The sequence below is a fragment of the Nerophis lumbriciformis genome, linkage group LG08, assembly GCF_033978685.3.
Source record: "Nerophis lumbriciformis linkage group LG08, RoL_Nlum_v2.1, whole genome shotgun sequence".
Lineage (NCBI taxonomy): Eukaryota > Metazoa > Chordata > Actinopteri > Syngnathiformes > Syngnathidae > Nerophis > Nerophis lumbriciformis.
The window spans coordinates 18,445,325-18,464,734 of NC_084555.2; the positions used below are offsets into that span (position 1 = coordinate 18,445,325).

Here is a 19,410-nt window from a genome sequence, read left to right on the forward strand (position 1 = left end):
CGGGTACACATGACAAGTGTTGCTTGCAAACTAGGGCTGCCAAAGTAACCACGTTAACACACACATTAATCACAAAACATTATCGTAATAATCATGTATAAATGTGGATTAATCCTGCAATTTTCAACATTTTCCGGACTGTAAGCCACACAAGCTAAGTGTGTTTTCCCGCACTTACCTTGTAGGCTGATGTTTACATATAATGTTAATCGTGCATCACACAAAATTGTGTTAAAGGAAATTAGCGTTACTTTGGGTTAACTTTGACAGCCTTAAGTAAAACGTTTAAAAAATGTTTGTGTTCGACATTCCGACAATGAAATTGCGTTTGCGTCAAAACACAGTTTAAGTTCACTTAAATCATACAAGTGAGTAATTTACTGTAATTAATCAAATCAAAAGTTCGGTAACACTTTAGTATGGGGGAACATACTCATCATTAATTAGTTGCTTATCCATCCATCCATCCATTTTCTACCGCTTATTCCCTTTGGGGTCGCGGGGGGCGCTGGAGCCTATCTTATCAACATGCAAATTAGTAACATATTGGCTCTTAATTAGTCATTATTAAGCCTTATTCTGCATGGCCTTAATATGGCCTTAACCCTAACTCTAACCCTAAACTCTTTGTTACTTAGAACATGTTCCCCTAGTGTCCAAATAACTCTAAATTAAGTCTTTGTTACTTAGAATATGTTCCCCATACTAAAGTGTTACCAAAGGTTCAAGTGTGTGATTACCGTATTTTTCGGACTATAAGTCGCAGTTTTTTTCATAGTTTGGCCGGAGGTGCGACTTATACTCAGGAGCGACTTATGTGTGAAATTATTAACACATTACCGTAAAATATCAAATAATATTATTTAGCTCATTCACGTAAGAGACTAGATGTATACAATTTCATGGGATTTAGCGATTAGGAGTGACAGATTGTTTGGTAAACGTATAGCATGTTCTATATGTTATAGTTATTTGAATGACTCTTACCATAATATGTTACGTTAACATACCAGGCACGTTCTCAGTTGGTTATTTATGCGTCATATAACGTACACTTATTCAGCCTGTTGTTCACTATTCTTTATTTATTTTAAATTGCCTTTCAAATTTCTATTCTTGGTGTTGGGTTTTATCAAATACATTTCCCCCAAAAATGCGACTTATACTCCAGTGCGACTTATATATGTTTTTTTTCCTTCTTTATTATGCATTTTCGGCCGGTGCGATTTATACTCCGGAGCGACTTATACTCCGAAAAATACGGTAATTAGATTAAAATATATACAATACATATCGTTTGACTGCACTATTTCAAACTCAACCTGATGAGTCAGACGATCTGTTCTGGCGTAATAATTCACAACAACACAAATTAAAGGCCTACTGAAACCCACTACTACCGACCACGCAGTCTGATAGTTTATATATCAATGATGAAATCTTAACATTGCAACACATGCCAATATGGCCGGGTTAGCTTACTAAAGTGCAATTTTAAATTTCGCGCAAAATATCTTGCTGAAAACGTCTCAGTATGATGACGTCAGCGCGTGACGTCACGGATTGTGGAGGACATTTTGGGACAGCATGGTGGCAAGTTGTCTGTTTTCATCGCAAAATTCCACAGTATTCTGGACATCTGTGTTGGTGAATCTTTTGCAATTTATTCAATGAACAATGGAGACAGCAAAGAAGAAAGCTGTAGGTGGGAAGCGGTGTATTGCGGCCGACTGCAGCAACACAAACACAGCCGGTGTTTCATTGTTTACATTCCCTGAAGATGACAGTCAAGCTTTACCATTGGCCTGTGGAGAACTGGAACAACAGAGACTCTTACCAGGAGGACGTTGAGTTGGATAGCAGACGCGGTACCGTGAGTACGCATGCAGCTGCGGCTTCCAAACATTTGATCGCTTGCCGCTATGTGCATGTCACGTACCTAACTTTGGGGAAATATTTGTGCTGTATAAACTTTGGGGAGGTGAACGGTACTTTGGGCTGTGGGATTGAGTGTGTTGTGCAGGTGTTTGAGATGTATTGGCGGGTTATATGGACGGGAGAGGGGAGGTGTTTGTTATGCGGGATTAATTTGTGGCATATTAAATATAAGCCTGGTTGTGTTCTGGCTAATAGAGTATATATATGTCTTGTGTTTATTTACTGTTTTAGTCATTCCCATCTAAAAATCAGGTCCCACCCGCCTCTCACAGCATCTTCCCTATCTGAATCGCTCCCACTGCCCTCTAGTCCTTCACTCTCACTTTCCTCATCCACAAATCTTTCATCCTCGCTCAAATTAATGGGGAAATTGTCGCTTTCTCGGTCCAAATCGCTCTCGCTGCTGGTGGCCATGATTGTAAACAATGTGCAGATGTGAGGAGCTCCACAACCTTTGACGTCACGCTACTCGTCTGCTACTTCCGGTACAGGCAAGGCTTTTTTATCAGCGACCAAAAGTTGCGAACTTTATTGTCGATGTTCTCTACTAAATCCTTTCAGCAAAAATATGGCAATATCGCGAAATGATCAAGTATGACACATAGAATGGACCTGCTATGCCCGTTTAAATAAGAATATCGCATTTCAGTAGGCCTTTAACAAACAATTGTTATCATTGATATAGAATGACTACAGAAAGAGGGCCCTGGTGGTCATGTAATGGTACTACCTTACGAGCAGACTGTGTGGGTTTAAATGAACACCCAGCTGAGAGGGCAGTGGCCGCTGAGCTGGTTTGAGTAGTATATGTGTCCTGAGATTGACTGGCAACCAGTCAAGGGTGTACCCTCGTGCTCCATAGTTAGCTGGGATAAGATCCGGCTGCAGCCAAGATAAGCACGACATCAAACAAAAGACATGCGCCGTACCTGAGCAGCGAGATGTTTTTGCGCGGCACTTCCTTCAGCTCGTTGAGCCCCGCGGCCTTCCCGGCGAAGCAGTAGTTGGGGTTATAGTCCGTCATGATGGTGGAGGAGCGGAGCTTGCTCAGTTTGTACTCGGGACTCTGGAGGCGGCCCCTCACTGCCTGCAGATCGTTTTTCCAACGGTGCCACACTGGGGACAAAGTTGAATAGAACATTTTTAAATGTGTCTAAGTCCAGGAAAAGCATAAAAAAACAGCAAATTATCTTGTGTGGAATTCGCGTAAGAGAGGAGCGGTAACACAAGGAGGGTCAATGCATACAGTTCTACTGCTCCTTATCATTTCTAAAAGATGCAAATGTGGGTTGTGTTCTCCTTGGCTACAAATCCTCCACTCGTGAGCTGGGACTCACCCGCCGCGGCCCCCGATGCAGGTTGGTAGTCTGCCAGGGAGGGTGGCGTTGCATGCAGGTAAGAGGCGCCGTCGAGCCACCGCCCAGGTGCAGATGCGAAGGGTCTTGGGTAGGGGGAAGGAGGATGGAGGAGGAGGTTGGGAGGTGGGGTGTAGGAGATGGGTGCGGGGGTGGCGGCGCCTGGGGAACAGACTACCTCCCTGCATGGGGGAGAGCTCAGGTGAAGAGACACCATTAACCTGTGGAGCTTTTATTTTTGAAACCTATCAAAAAAAATGGACTAACCACATTGTCTTTGTTGGTGTATTTTTATTCAAATCACACAATTGCACACAACACCGTTACTTATGGGAAACACTGCCATTGTATGCAGGTGTACATCTATCTCATAGTGCATATTCCCATTATTCACATACCCTCACTGGCCAAATCATTAGGTACGCCTAATGACATCTAATACAAAAAATATATTTACAAAGATAAACAATGTTGATATGAGAGTTCGCATTAGTGTGCAACTGAAAGGTAATATTTCATATGAACAGTAGTACCTCAACTTAAGAGTGTTTTGAGATAAGAGCTGTCTTTCGGCTAACTGTTATGCTTTAAATTGCAAGAAAGTATTTTAATTACAAACACCCCCCACCATTAGCTGATATAGAAAATGTCACAATGAACCCTGGAAGATTCGGCCAAAACAACTTACTCGCTAGCATTAGCTTATAGCTATAGAGATTGACATATTTGTTCTCCAACCATGGTAAGGAAGAAAATGAGTCTGAAGGACACTGCTGAATAAATAAGTGGTTGATCAAAAACATAACTGAGCATGACACCAACCAAGCATATCGCTGCTAGTCTGCACCACACAAACAGAGTCAGTCTAAAGACAGCGAATAATGTTAAAATAATATCTGAACAGTCGATGTTTATCCATAAAAAAAGCTGCTGATGCTGTGTTTGACTAGGAATCAGTTGGAAGGAGATATTGTAGAAGTCCAGTCTCCAAGTTAAATGCTGTACATTATTGTTACATCACTTCACAAAAATACTATACTAGTTGTTCATTGTACATTGTATACAGTACTTCTTATCTAAAACTTAGTTTTTCTTCTTAAAAGGCATGTTACATGTTAAAATTGTGCTGTTTTGGAAGGAGCCAAGCACCAATAAAATGTATTTCAAATTGATTTAGCTGAGCTTGTTCGTTGGAACTTCTCGCCTACATGAGAGTTTAATGGCATCAGTTGTGCATATGCATTGTGCTGACTTGTTTATATTTTGTGCTTACTTACTAAATGTACCACTTATTGGTTGCAGTTGGACTGAAAGCGAATATTTGGTTATAGGAAGATTTTTTGAGGAGGCCTTGAATTAAAAAATTTGGATTTTGCATCTGTCTATATGCTGGTTGTCGTCAATGTGCTCAAATTATCAGCCATGGAATCCCTTGATGTCCAATACTGTTGCTAATACAACTACATTCGTTGTGGATGGTGCTGTTTTTAAACTTTACAGAAGTGGTGAATGTGCACAATACCAGACAAAAGTTTTGAGACACTTTTGCATACTATTTAATGAGGAAGTGTGTCCACACTTTGGACTGTTCCTGTAAGTGAAGTGTCTACTGGTACCCACCGCATAGCAACTTATAATTAGAAATTATCATTAGAAATATTTGCCAATGTTTTAAAGAGGACCAATAATGAATTTAGTCTTTTCTGACTTAATAATGTTGTTACAGTGTTGGATACTCCTGTTAAGCAATGCAAAAGCAGTCATGCATTTTGGCGTGAATTTGCACATAGTTTTGTTTGCCTCTGTACGCTGGGTTTTGCAGTCTGGCTATATCGTGACGTCATTAAGTAAAGCGCTCAACCAGAGAAGGTGGAGCTAAAAAAAATGCTGCTGAAAACGCTTTTGTGAGGGTATCTACAGTAAATTTGAATCGATCACAGCGTGTCACTAATGTAGTGGCCGGGTGAATCTGTGTTTATGAAGTTTATGTTCAACCGTGCCTGGAAAAAAACATAGCAGTGACAAATTTAAGATACATATTTAAGCAGTGCACATTTTCAAAAGATAAATGATGATACTTTTGGAAAGGGTGGGGTGTGGTTTCATTTGCAATCTAAGAATGCCTCCAGAAAAAAAACAGCTTATAAAAGTGACTGTGGAGCAAAAGTGACACCAACAAATACGCAATACATATTATCTTGTATTGGTGGCATGTGTACCACTGGTGGTACACCAAAGAACGAATTTAACATTCAAACAGTGTTACAGTTAAAAAAAAGATTTTTACCAGCGGAACAAATTTATTTTCCTAAAGGCAAACTGAATTGATTTGTAGTTTCTGCAGTGACTATGTAAAAAAAATGTGAAGCGATACTCGAAAATTCTGTATTATACTTTCTGTCTTATACAGTATTATTTTATATTCCCTGAGGGGGGGCTCACCGGAAACCCCTAATTTAATTATTTTTTTATCCTCCATTGAGAGTATAAGTAAATAATTAAGAAAAATTAATGCACATTTCTTCAATTACTAAAACTGGCGACTAAGGAAAAGAAATGCCTGTGGGTGCATGAAATCCATTTGTGCATTGCAAAATACATTTTCATTGTAGAGATAATGACTTTTTCTTCCCCTTTTTTTAGTTTATGGTTGACATTCATGTAAGGGTGGTTCTTTCAAGACAAAATTATTTCTTAACAGCTTACCTTTCATGTAGTTTTACTACCATTTGTACATACTGTATATGTATATATTGTATATACTCAGCAGTGACACATAAAGGCGCTGCATGTGTACTGACGCCTTACAGCCGATGAAAGCTGGAAGGCACAGATTCGGCGCAAAACTGCACGATTCTCTTACTGAGGAGGACGCCGGCGCAGATCAACGCGACTCCGCTGACGACGGTGGAGGTGAGAACAGCCAGGATCAACGTGGTCGACATGTGGCCCTGCGGAGGTGGGACTTGAGGAGCTGCTGGTAGAGAAGATGGGTGTATGTTTATATAGAAAACATGGAAGTTTACCTTTTTTTTTTTCAAAGGGTTTTCTCACCTGCTGTACCAATGCATGTGACGTTATCGCCGGCCAGGAACTCATCGTCGTGGCACAGGCAGAGGATGAGGTGCGTAACTTCATCACGCTTGCAGCTTTGTGACTGGCAAAGGCTGCAGTTGAGCTGCACCTTGATCTCACACTCGCCGTGACTCTCCATTGCTTTGAGAAACAAACATACATTTATGTTTACTTCGAACATGGCAACAAGATTACACAGACATATTTACAGTTTCACAGTAAGTCCCAAAAAGGAGTAGGAATAAACAGAGCTTATTTAATCTCATACCCCTTCTCCATTTCACAGATATTACTTAAGTTAAAGTTAAAGTACCAATGATTGTCACACACACACTAGGTGTGGCGAAATTATTCTCTGCATTTGACCCATCACCCTTGATCACCCCCTGGGAGGTGAGGGGAGCAGTGGGCAGCAGCGGTGGCCACGCCCGGGAATCCTTTTTGGTGATTTAACCCCCAATTCTAACCCTTAATGGGCATACTTGCCAACCTTGAGACCTCCGATTTCGGGAGGCGGGGGGTGGGGGACGGGGGGCGTGGTTGGGCGCGGGGCGTGGTTGGGGGCGTGGTTAAGAGGGGAGGAGTATATTTACAGCTAGAATTCACCAAGTCAGGTATTTCATATATATATATATATATACAAGAAATACTTGACTTTCAGTGAATTCTAGCTATAAATATATATTTATTTTATTTTATATATATATATATATATATATATATATATATATATATATATATATATATATATATATATATATATATATATATATATATATATATAAAATAAATACTTGAATTTCAGTGTTCATTTATTTACACATATACACACACATAACACTCATCTACTCATTGTTGAGTTAAGGGTTGAATTGTCCATCCTTGTTCTATTCTCTGTCACTATTTTTCGAACCATACTGAACGTCCTCTCTGATGATGCATTGCTGTGTGGCACGCACAAAAGTGTTTTCATCAAATGCACTAGATGGCAGTATTGTCCTGTTTAAGAGTGTCACAACATTGCTGTTTACGGCAGACGAACTGCTTTACGGTAGGTGTGTTGTTACCGCGCTGGGAGGACGTTAATGAAACTGCCTAACAATAAACCCACATAAGAAACCAAGAACTCGCCCTCCATCATTCTACAGTTATAACGTGATTGGGCAGGTACGCTGTTTATATTGTGGGAAAGCGGAATTTCGGGAGATTTTCGGGAGAAAATTTGTCCCGGAAGGTTTTCGGGAGAGGCGCTGAATTTCGGGAGTCTCCCGGAAAATCCGGGAGGGTTGGCAAGTATGTTAATGGGTACCATTTTTATAGTCTTTGGTATGACTCGGCCGGGGTTTGAACTTACAACCTACCGATCTCAGGGCGGACACTCTACTAATAATTTCATTTAATTTCTGTATTCACAGCAGCAAAAAATGTAAAGGAAAAAAGGTAAATCGTGACATCACACGCCAGTTTTGACTTGGAAGTTTCGCCACAGTCGCCAACGTGCACGCAGCAGGCATCTTTTCAGTGCAGCAGATAACTAAAGCAAGTGTATAAAAGTTAAAGTAGAAGTGTTCTGCTGTGATGTCTGTCTATGGTTGCAATCTGCGCAATATTTATGGAGTGTGTTTGTTTTGTTACTGAGTGTACGTCGGCATTCAATAAGAATATTACACATCCAGTTTGCATCCTTTGGAAGGAGAAGAGAGGTATTTGGCGTCAACTATTAGTGGCGTGTCATTTATTCCACTTTAATGAGCTATGATAGTGTGTGGTGCGTTTATTTAATGACAAATTACACAATATAGCATAAATACAATAACCTCACTTAGAGGAGATCTTCTTCATGAATAAAGCACAATTGCCAGTCATATTAATAAACAACAAATATCTCACCTCTCTTTTTGTCACATTAGTTTTCATAGTGATGAAAGTTGGAGATCTGGGGCTGTATTTATCAAGCGTCTTAGAGTGCCATTTTACACTTAAGTCCTGAGAATTTGCGAAATTTAGTCCTACTCTCAAACTTAAGAATAAAAGCTATTTATCAACTTTCTTAAGTCTAAGAATCACTCCTACTCTCCACGATATTTAAGAGACCTTCAGAGGTGTCCTAAGTGGTTAGGAGTTGCCAGCGGGGGGTGGCACTGAGGCGAGAGAGACGTGCGCGAACGTTCAGGGAGCGGAAGGATGTCCTGGCTTTGTTTGATGACAAGCAGCTGATCAAACGGTATCGTTTCGATAGAGCGGGTATTATTTTTGTCACAGATTTAATAAGGAGCGTCATCTCATCAGCAACATCACGCAGCAGAGCTTTCACAGCAAGAACTAAATGTCATCACAATGCATCGATATCTCGCCACTGGGAAAATGAATTGGAAAGAAAAGGAAACATTTATTTTTGATTCATTGCCAATATTGTTTTTTTTAATTTTTTATTATTTTGTAGTTTATTGTCAAAATATACACTCCCATTGTCCACTTAAATATTTCTAAGATATTTCTTTATTCTTAGACAAGGGATTCCCTTCCGTGATTGGTCATTTCTATGGACACAGAAATGACGTCACCTAAAATTCCGTTTACGGCACATAGTAATGTCGTAATTCAGCTCTGAGTGTGACACTTAAGATTCAGTCCTACACTTCGCTGAAAGTGTGAGTAAGACGCTTGATAACTAACTTTTAAGTGCAGCTTTCAGCGAAGAATTTCTTTACTCATAAGTCAACTCTTAGCAGACTTCTTAGGAGTAATTCTAAGACGCTTGATAAATACGGCCCCTGTTCTATCATAAAGCTGCACACTGAAAGTATTCTGTCTTAAGTTAAAAAGCAGGACAGACTCCTGTTAAAGAAATTTGTTAATTTGTTAGCAAGAAATATTTATATTTAAGACAAGAAAAACAAAAAACTGCACTTAATTCTTACTGTACTATTCTTACATTGAGCAAAGCAATGACTTGCTTTGACAGTGAAATATTTAAACAACGTTTCTGTATCACATTCTCACCACAAAATTGATTTGTATCCAAATACCCAAGTATTTTCTTAAGCAAATTTTTATTTATGAAAGCAAATAACCCTGTCACGGTGCAAGCGCATGCCGCTGCGCATTCCTCAGTGCACTCTGTTATGTGCTCCGCGGGCGCTCATCTCCTGCTGCAGCAGGCGGCTGCAATCAATCAGCAATCTGCACACCTGAAGCTGATGAGATGCCACGCTTCTTAAGCCACTGCAAACCTGCATTCCGGGCCAGAACGTCACTACCTGTTCCGTACAGTAAGCCTACACATGTCTAGCTCTATGCGCACTCTCTCTCTCTCTCTGTGTTTCTCCCCCTCCGTGTTCATTTGTTTTGTGCCCCTTGTCGCCATCCAGCAGCATCCTTCCGTTCCCTGGTTACGAGCTGTGTATCTCGTCTCCCCGTATTCCCCCTGGTTCCCTGACTGCTTTCCTGGATCTCGACCTCCCGCCTGGACACGGACTTTGACGCCTCGCTCTTGCCCCTGACCTCCTGTCTGTCCCTGGACCTTCGAGCTTGCCTTGCCCTCCATGAACTTCCGCACCTCGCTCAACACTCCCGGTAAAACTCAACATGTAATCATTACACATAGTCACACACATACATATTTTGGATTAGTTACACGCCTCATTTCCTTTTTTATTTAAATAATAAATAGAGCTAAACTATGTCCCTGCATCTGTGCCGTTTTCTTCCCCCGCTGTACTGTAACAAACCTGTGACTAATCATGATTAATCACAGGTTTAGCGTGTGATTAATTTAATTTAAAAAAACGAATCACTTCACAGCCCTAATATATACATACATATATATATATACATATACCTGTGTGTGTGTGTGTATATATATATATATATATATATATATATATATATATATACATACACACACACACACATATTCACATGCGGTGCGTCTGTATATATTATGCAGTACAGTTCTACACAACAAACACACTAATATTGTTAAATGAATATCGCTGTGAAAAAACTGATTGTATCTGCTTGTATTGCAGGTGTACCTAATGCCCTGGCCAGTGAATGAACCAAGCCATTTCTTGAAGACCAGAATTTATAATAGCATAATTAAGGGTTTGTTTTTCGTTTGCTTTCCTTAGATCTCACCTTTTAATGTCTTTAATGCGACAGATGCAGCCGTTTTTCTGGGAAAAAGAATAAAAAAGACAAAAGCGACTAATCTTACAGATGGAAGTTTGCAGCAAGGACAAGTGGCAGCATGAGGCTCTAAATTAGTCCTGTGCCTCCCACTCAGTAATCAGAGTCAGATGACAAAGCTTTAAATGAGCAAAAAAAAAGCAAACAAGAGACTGGTGAGACAGAGAGTGAAGGGATCAATTATGTGGCTTGCTAAGATATACCCCAGAGATCACGATGTAATATTCGGTCTCATATGATGGGTGTTCACTCACGTTTTCCCCTGATGCACCTGTGGTTATTGTCGGGGGCTGAAATTGCATGAGTATAATTATCATATCATTATCATATCTCAAATGGTCCTGAAGCAATTTGCAGGTCTGATTTGTTTCTTTTTTGCGGGTGTTACCGTGCTATCAGGTTCTTGTACTTGTCAGGTCCACGGCGAAGAAACGCTAACGATATGAATATGACGTACGTAAATGCGCCAGTTAACGCCATTATTCAATTACAGCACCGTCTCCTCTGGTTGCCGGGCAAGTGGTGTACTAGAATAAATGGCCACCGCTAAAAACAAATTAGCAGAAAGAACTATTGCTGTAGTAAACCTCCTGATGTAGTTTTAAATTAACTCCACTAAATGGCAATATAGCCATCTTAAGATTCGAGCACCTCATTGTATGAACTTTTCTATTTACGAGCCACAGACCGAATAAAAATATGCTTTGTTGTCTCAGTGTACGAATGGTTCATCCATCCATTGTGTGCCTGGCAGCACAACAATTGTGGGCAAGCTGAGCGACCGATCCCCTGTGCTAGGTACTACTTTGTGTGCTTTTTATGTTTTTTTTAGCCACTTTACAACATTTATTTTACTCAGTTTTGCTACCCCAATATGAGTCTAAGGAAAGCAATGGAGATAAATGTGTGGTTTGAAACATCAAGGAAGTATCCACAACCTCCTACACGCCCCCCCCCCAACAGACATGGTAAAAAATTGATTTATTATCTTTTACACCTAATCCTCGAACGACCTGGTTGTTGGAATTACTTTACTGATTTCAAACTGTGGGCGCACCACAGGGCTAGTGACAGTGTGTGTGCGTGTCGGCAGGGTGACTGCTTACAAGGACAGTTTACCTAGTTGGTAAACTGACAAATTGACAAAGGCTTTGTTAGTAAATAGTTCATCCATCACCCCCTTGTTATGTTTGTTTCATATACAGTACTGTATATAACTTTATGTTGTGTTCCAAGTACAAACTTTTACTAAAACAATGGACTTTTTTTGAGGCTGGCACATAGTATTCATGTTTACATTGCTTCAATATACAAAAGTTTTTATTTACTAACCATGTTCATAAATCAAGGTTTCACTGTATCCACATTAGAAGTGTCATGAGTGGTCAGCATGAAGTTCACCCGCACTTCCGGGAAGATATTATCATCACACATCTCCATCTCCGTCAGTGTAAACAAGGGAGCAACGATGTATTGGTTAGACAAGTTGTGTAGCGTTTGAGAGCAGCTGGGACAAATTTAATTGTCCAACGTGAGGAAATAGCAGGGAATTGGACAAAATTGCGAGGCCGCGCAATAGTCCGGTGGATTGCTAAAAATTTAAGAGGTGGAAATCCTGGAGTGACTGTTATATATAATGAATATTCAAAGGCAGGTTTATGTGAATTATAATCCTGGCTATAATTATAGCATTAGCAATTGTCAAGCACTTTCATCGCCACTTCAACTGGTAGAAGGAACTTTTATTCCAGGTGCACCTGACCACAGTCTTCCATCAGCAAAGAGACTAGGGTTTGTACGGTATACCAGTATTAGTATAGTACCGCAATACTAATGAATCTTATTCTGTACTATACCGTCTCTAAAAAATACCGGTCCCCGCACCCCTCTTTTTCTAACGCGCATGACGGCGCGTCGTCGCCAAATTGCTGGTTTTACGAGCAGAGGAGCATGTTCGGCAGCACACAATCACAGAGTACTTACAAACAGACACAGTGTGTAGACAGAAAAGGGAGAATGTACGCATTTTGGCTTAGAAAAGTAACGATAAAGGTGAAGTTATAACACTGAAACGCCCTGTTGCAGTGTTTTAGCTGCTTCTAAATCACTAATATTCACCTCCAAGGCAACAAACAGTGAGTTTCTTACATGTATCATCCCTGCAGGACGAGGAATAGCTAAACATGCTTCACTACACACCATAACTCACCGGCGTCAAAATGTAAACAAATGCCATGGGTGGATCTACACCTAATATCCACTGTAATGATACCAGTATAGGAGCGCATCTAGTCGATACAACTATGTATCTTACATCGATATTTTTTTAGCATCACAAAATCTTTTTTCGTTTTTACAAAATGTATATTATGTTTATAAACTCAGGAAATGCGTCCCTGGACACTTGCGGACTTAAATTATAACCAATGTATGATCCTGTAACTACTTGGTATCGGATAAATACCTTAATTTGTGGTATCATCCAAAACTAATGTAAAGTATCAAACAACAGAAGAATAAATGATTATTACATTTTAACAGAAGTGTAGATAGAACATGTTAAAAGAGAAAGTAAGCAGATATGAACAGTAAATGAACAAGTAATTAATTTTCTACCACTTGTCCCTCATAATTTTGACAAAATAATAGAATGATAAATGACACAATATGTTACTGCATATGTCAGCAGTTAAATTAGGAGCCTTTGTTTGCTTATTTACTACTAAAAGACAAGTTGTCTTGTATGTGCACTATTTTATTTAAGGACAAAATTGCAATAAGAAACATATGTTTAATGTACCGTAAAATTTTTCGTTAAAATAAAGCCAATAATGCCATTTTTTGTGGTCCCCTTTATTTAGAAAGGTATCGAAATACATTTTGGTACCGGTACCAAAATATTGGTATCGGGACAACCCTAAAAGAGACCATAAAGCATTTGAGGCCATCTGTAGGATAGCAGTGTGGGGTTACACAGTATATCCTCATCAACTGTCTTAGCTCTATTAAAATGTAGCATTATAACTCACCTGCCAGAGGCTGCAGGTAAATTTCGCCAATCGGGTTGATGAAGGAGATTCCATCGCGGCCATCAGCTGTGATGTCGTCTGTTAGTGCAGCGTCACCTCCTGTCACAAAAATGGTCCATAGCCTTCAGTGTAATACATACAGTATGTGGGCGTTGCACTGGAGGACTATATGCTCGTCTTTGCCTCGTTCGCTGTTAAAAAACGTTTGGATTGCAAAGTAATCAGTCAGAAAAGAAAAATCGATGAGTAGTCACACCTCTGTACCCGCCTCCGCCTCCTCCAGAAGTGCAGGCACCACCTCCGCCTCCAAAACCCCCGTAGGTGGACCAGCCCAGTTTCGACTGGGCCAAATCACATGCTGCACCCCCCTTGGCGCCCTCCACCAGGGACCCGCCTGCCACGGGGTCAGCGACGGGACTGTCCTTCCAGCCTCCACCTCCACCTTAGAGGGACACAGACGGGACAGTTTTTACATCCTTGTAATGCAGTATCTTTATACACAATCATAACAAAAGTACAAGATATTAGTTTAGATTTATTGTGTCATAACTTTGACTTGTTCACTTTTTTGTCAAACAAAAGGGTACCAGTGATGCCAAAAGAAAACAAATAACCATAGATTAATAGAGATTGTTTGGTTCTAGTTGTCTCTGTCCTGGCTGGTAAGTACAATATGGCTAAATTGGTAATAGCAATAATACAATATGACAAAACATAAGGTAGACCATAAATGTTTGCATTCTCCTCAACATTACCTACTCAGTGGCCTAGTGGTTAGAGTGTCCGTCCTGAGATCGGTAGGTTGGGAGTTCAAATCCCGGCCGAGTCATACCAAAGACTATAAAAAATGGGACCCATTACCTCCCTGCTTGGCACTCAGCATCAAGGGTTGGAATTGGGGGTTAAATCACCAAAATGATTCCCGGGCGCAGCCACCGCTGCTGCCCACTGCTCCCCTCACCTCCCAGGGGGTGATCAAGGGTGATGGGTCAAATGCAGAGAATAATTTCGCCACACCTAGTGTGTGTGTGACAATCATTGGTACTTTAACTTTTAACTTTAAAAAGTTAAGGTTGAGGACACATTTTATGTTTTATTTGAACAGGGTTTAGCTTATTTTTACACGTGTAGTTCACTTACAGTAAGAATGTTTAATAGTTCATTCAAAAGCTATAATTTTCCATCTCCACATTCTCAAAGATTAATGGTGTCCAAAGTGCAGGACAACTTTTTTTTTGCCTGCCCGTAGCATATTTAAAAAATTGTAAATAATAAACAGCCTCCAAATGAACATTACCAAATGTGATTAGGGCTACACTGAAAAAAAAAAAAAAAGTTTAGTTATGTGAAAATTTTTGTTCAAATAATAATAAATATTAATACTAATATTAGATAGATAGATAAATAAATAGTGTTTAAATAAAAATGCAATGTTAAAAAATAATACAAACCGGCAATTATAATTGCTTTTGACTGACGTTTGCCAGGAATTATTTTATAATTTTCTTTTTTAGTTTTTAAATAACCATTATAATTAGAAATGTCCGATAAAATCGGACTGCCGATATTATCGGCCGATAAATGCTTTAAAATGTAATATCGGAAATTATCGGTATCGGTTTCAAAATTATCGTTATCGGTTTCAAAAAGTAAAATTTATGACTTTTTAAAATGCCGCTGTGTACACGGACGTAGGGAGAAGTACAGAGCGCCAGTAAACCTTAAAGGCACTGCCTTTGCGTGCCGGCCCAGTCACATAATATCTACGGCTTTTCACACACACAAGTGAATGCAAGGCATTCTTGGTCAACAGCCATACAGGTCACACTGAGGGTGGCGGTATAAAAAACTTTAACACTGTTACAAATATGCGCCACACTGTGAACCCACACCAAACAAGAATGACAAACACATTTCGGGAGAACATCAGCACCATAACACAACATAAACACAACAGAACAAATACCCAGAATCCCATGCAGCCCTAACTCTTCCGGGCTACATTATACACCCCCGCTACCAAACACCGCCCACCTCAAACGACGCACAGAGGGGGGGGGGGGGGGTTGATGTGTGAGGGAGCAGGGTTGGGGTGGGGGCGGGGTTTGGTGGTAGCAAGGGTGTATAATGTAGCCCGGAAGAGTCAGGGCTGCGTGGGATTCTGGGTATTTGTTCTCTTGTGTTTATGTTGTTCTCCCGAAATGTGTTTGTCATTCTTGTTTGGTTTTGGTTCAAAGTGTGGCGCATTATTAGTAAGAGTGTTAAAGTTGTTTTATATGGCCACCGTCAGTGTAACCTGTGTGGCTGTTGACCAAGTATGCCTTGCTGTCACTTACGTGTGCAAGCAGAAGATGCACATAACAAGAGGCTGGGCTGGCACGCTGTTAATACAGATTGTAGAGGGCGCTAAATGCTGTACCATCATGGCACGCCCTTAATATTATTGTAAGGGTGTAAATCGGAGAATATTAATCCCGGGAATTTTCTGCGAGAGGCACTGAAATCCGGAAGTCTCCCGGGAAAATCGGGGGGGTCGGCAAGTATGCAGCTGAGCCGCATCAGAGTGATCAAAGAGCCGCATGCGTCTCCGGAGCCACGGGTTGCCGACCCCTGCCCTAGGTCACACAAATCGGATACTTTTTGCCAGTCTAAATGCTCCAAAGTGCTTCAAATCTGATCTTTTCTCATCAGATTTGGGCCACATCAGGAGGTAATCCGGATCTAATCTTTTCAAAAGTGTCTAAACGCAATGCGACCTGAATGTGACGTGATTGCGACTTTTACATCATCTTTGCGTGAGATACGGCATTTGTGTGCGCAGGAAAAAATGCAGCCTGCCAGCGGAAGTGAACAAGTCATCACAACAGGTGGCTTAATGTTTGGATTTGATTGCATTTTACATTGCAAGTCAATAGTGCGCAAATATTAGGCTGTGTGTAATATATGAAGATATATATCTTTGATTCAGAAGAAATGGCGATTGTTGAAGGACTAGAAATGACGTGTACACTGTGGCGTGTTTGCTTAAATGTTACGTACATTGTGTGAATTGTTAATGTAAGTCAGTTGAAATACAAACCCAAAAATCAGTGAAGTTGGCACGTTGTGTAAATCGTAAATAAAAGCAGAATTAAATTATTTGCTAATCCTTTTCAACCTATATTCAATTGAATAGACTGCACAGACAAGATACTTAACGTTCTAACTGTAAAACGTTATTTTTTGCAAATATTAGCATCATCTAGAATTTGATGCCTGCAACGTGTTTCAAAAAAGCTGGCACAAGTGGCAAAAAAGACTGAGAAAGTTGAGGAATGCTCATCAAACACTTATTAGGAACATCCCACAGGTGAACAGGCCAATTGGGAACAGGTGGGTGCCATGATTGGGTATAAAAGCAGCTTCCATGAAATGCTCAGTCATTCACAAACAAGGATGGCGCGAGAGTCACCACTTTGTGAACAAATGCATGAGGAAATTGTCCAACAGTTTAAGAACAACATTTCTCAACCAGCTATTGCAAGGAATTTAGGGATTTCCCCATCTACCATCCGTAATATCATCAAAAGGTTCAGAGAATCAGGAGAAATCACTGCACGTAAGCAGCTAAGCCCGTGACCTTCAATCCCTCAGGCGGTACTGCATCAAAAAGCGACATAAGTGTGTAAAGGATATCACCACATAGGTTCAGGAACACTTCAGAAAACCACTGTCAGTAACTACAATTGATCGCTACATCTGTAAGTGCAAGTTAAAACTCTACTATGCAAAGCGAAAGCCATTTATCAACAACACCTAGAAACGCCGCCGGCTTTGCTGGGCCCGAGCTCATCTAAGATGGACTGATGCAAAGTGGAAAAGTGTTCTGTGGTCTGACGAGTCCACATTTCAAATTGTTTTTGGAAACTGTGGAGGTCGTGTCCTCCGGAACAAAGAGGAAAATAACCATCCGGACTGTTATAGGCGCAAAGTTCAAAAGCCAGCATCTGTGATGGTATGGGGGTGTATTAGTGCCCAATGCATGGGTAACTTAGACATCTGTGAAGGCACCATTAATGCTGAAAGGTACATACAGGTTTTGGAGCAACATATGTTGCCATCCAAGCAACGTTATCATGGACGCCCCTGCTTATTTCAGCAAGACAATACCAAGCCACGTATTACAACAGCGTGGCTTCATAGTAAAAGAGTGCGGGTACTAGACTGGCCTGCCTTTAGTCCAGATCTATCTCCCATTGAAAATGTGTGGCACATTATGAAGCGTAAAATACGACATTGGAGAGCTCGGACTGTTGAACAACTTAAGCTGTACATCAAGCAAGAATGGGAAATAATTTCACCTGAAAAGCTTAAAAAATTGGTCTCCCTAATTCCCAAACGTTTACTGAGTGTTGTTAAAAGGAAAGGTGATGTAACACAGTGGTAAAAATGCACCTGTGCCAACTTTTTGCAATGTGTTGCTGCCATTAAATTCTAAGTTAATGATTATTTGCAAAAAAATTACGTTTCTCAGTTCAAACATTAAATATCTTGTCTTTGCAGTCTATTCAATTGAATAAAAGTTGAAAACGATTTGCAAATCATTGTGTTCTGTTTTTATTTACAAACTACACAACGTGCCAACTTCACTGGTTTTGGGTTTTGTATATTTTTTAGTTCTTTAATCGTGTATTTTTTAAAGTGTCATCTTCTTACAAATGACCTGATCCACCTTTTTGAACACGTCTGCCATAGTTGATCGCTCGTAGTCAAAGCTAAAACTGAGAAGATGTTTTCACGGAGGCTGTCAAAATAAACACATTTAATGCGGATGAATCCATTATCATTATTACTGTGATTAAAAATGTTAATGTTGATATTTTACAAATAAGAATTAGCTTCATTTTACACAGTATAACACTTCAAAATGTTAAAATATGACGTAAAACAGTTCATTAATGTTTAATTATGGGAACAGATGATCTCAATGTTTTTTCTGAAATTTTGTAAGTCCAAACAAATCAAACTCTAACCGACGACTTTCAACGCACTAGACTTTGAACAAACCAAGCCTCGAAGTGCTTGTAAAAGTCTGTAAGATGCATTGTTTAAAGACACAGGGGGTTGTCTTGGAGACAGCCTACCGTCTCATCCACTTGTTTATGGCCTAGCAGCCAGAGAAGTATGCAGTATGGAGACCATCGCCTCGTGCTCCATGTTAGGTCAAATTAAGAACACTGCAGAATGTTTGGCTCTGGTGCCACTTGTCTGCCTTTGTTGACGTTCCAGTGAGTGAATTTAGCAGGTTAAACCTTCGCCATAAGCACTCATTGTGACAGAGCGCTTTGACAGGAATATGCAATCAACAAACTGAGCTCACTGTGCGCGACTTACAATTTACGTTCCCTGCTATTCAATTACGTTTGCAGGAAAACTCATTTTCATTCTGGTGCAATTAGCAGAATCACAAGGCGCCCACATGGGAAGGTCCACATCGTAGCAGGGGGACTGCTGCTAGGTGTTGCACACATTTACAGCAGTATGCAGACCATAAGCAGCAATTCAGACGTGTTTTTATGCCAGCTGGCAGGACTTCCTTGTTATGAGAAAACCGTTCTCACTGCTGCACACATTAAATCTTAATTCAATGTAAATAAGCCAACGACAAGCATGTTGTTTCAGGAGATAAAACAGATGCCGGCTGCATGTTGAGAAATGACTCATTTATTTCCATGGTTGAAGGAAATAGAAACACGTTGCATCAATTAGCCACTTTTGTACATCTGGAGAAATGTCAGGGGTCCAAACTTGAGGCCTCATTTTACACCTTAAACAGCAATCAA

At 40.3% G+C, this 19,410-nt stretch overlaps 1 protein-coding gene across 1 annotated transcript in view; it reads right to left on the reverse strand.

The window, feature by feature from the left end:
- The window catches only part of ltk (leukocyte receptor tyrosine kinase), a 132,096-nt gene that overhangs the window by 18,789 nt on the left and 93,897 nt on the right, over positions 1 to 19,410 (reverse strand). Inside the window, exons 16-20 of the mRNA XM_061968382.2 lie at positions 13,845 to 14,030; positions 13,589 to 13,687; positions 6,348 to 6,509; positions 6,157 to 6,270; positions 2,868 to 3,054 (exon numbers count right to left, since the gene is read on the reverse strand). Of these exons, the coding sequence (XP_061824366.1) occupies positions 2,868 to 3,054; positions 6,157 to 6,270; positions 6,348 to 6,509; positions 13,589 to 13,687; positions 13,845 to 14,030 (748 nt within the window). The remainder of the gene's footprint in view (positions 1 to 2,867; positions 3,055 to 6,156; positions 6,271 to 6,347; positions 6,510 to 13,588; positions 13,688 to 13,844; positions 14,031 to 19,410) is intronic.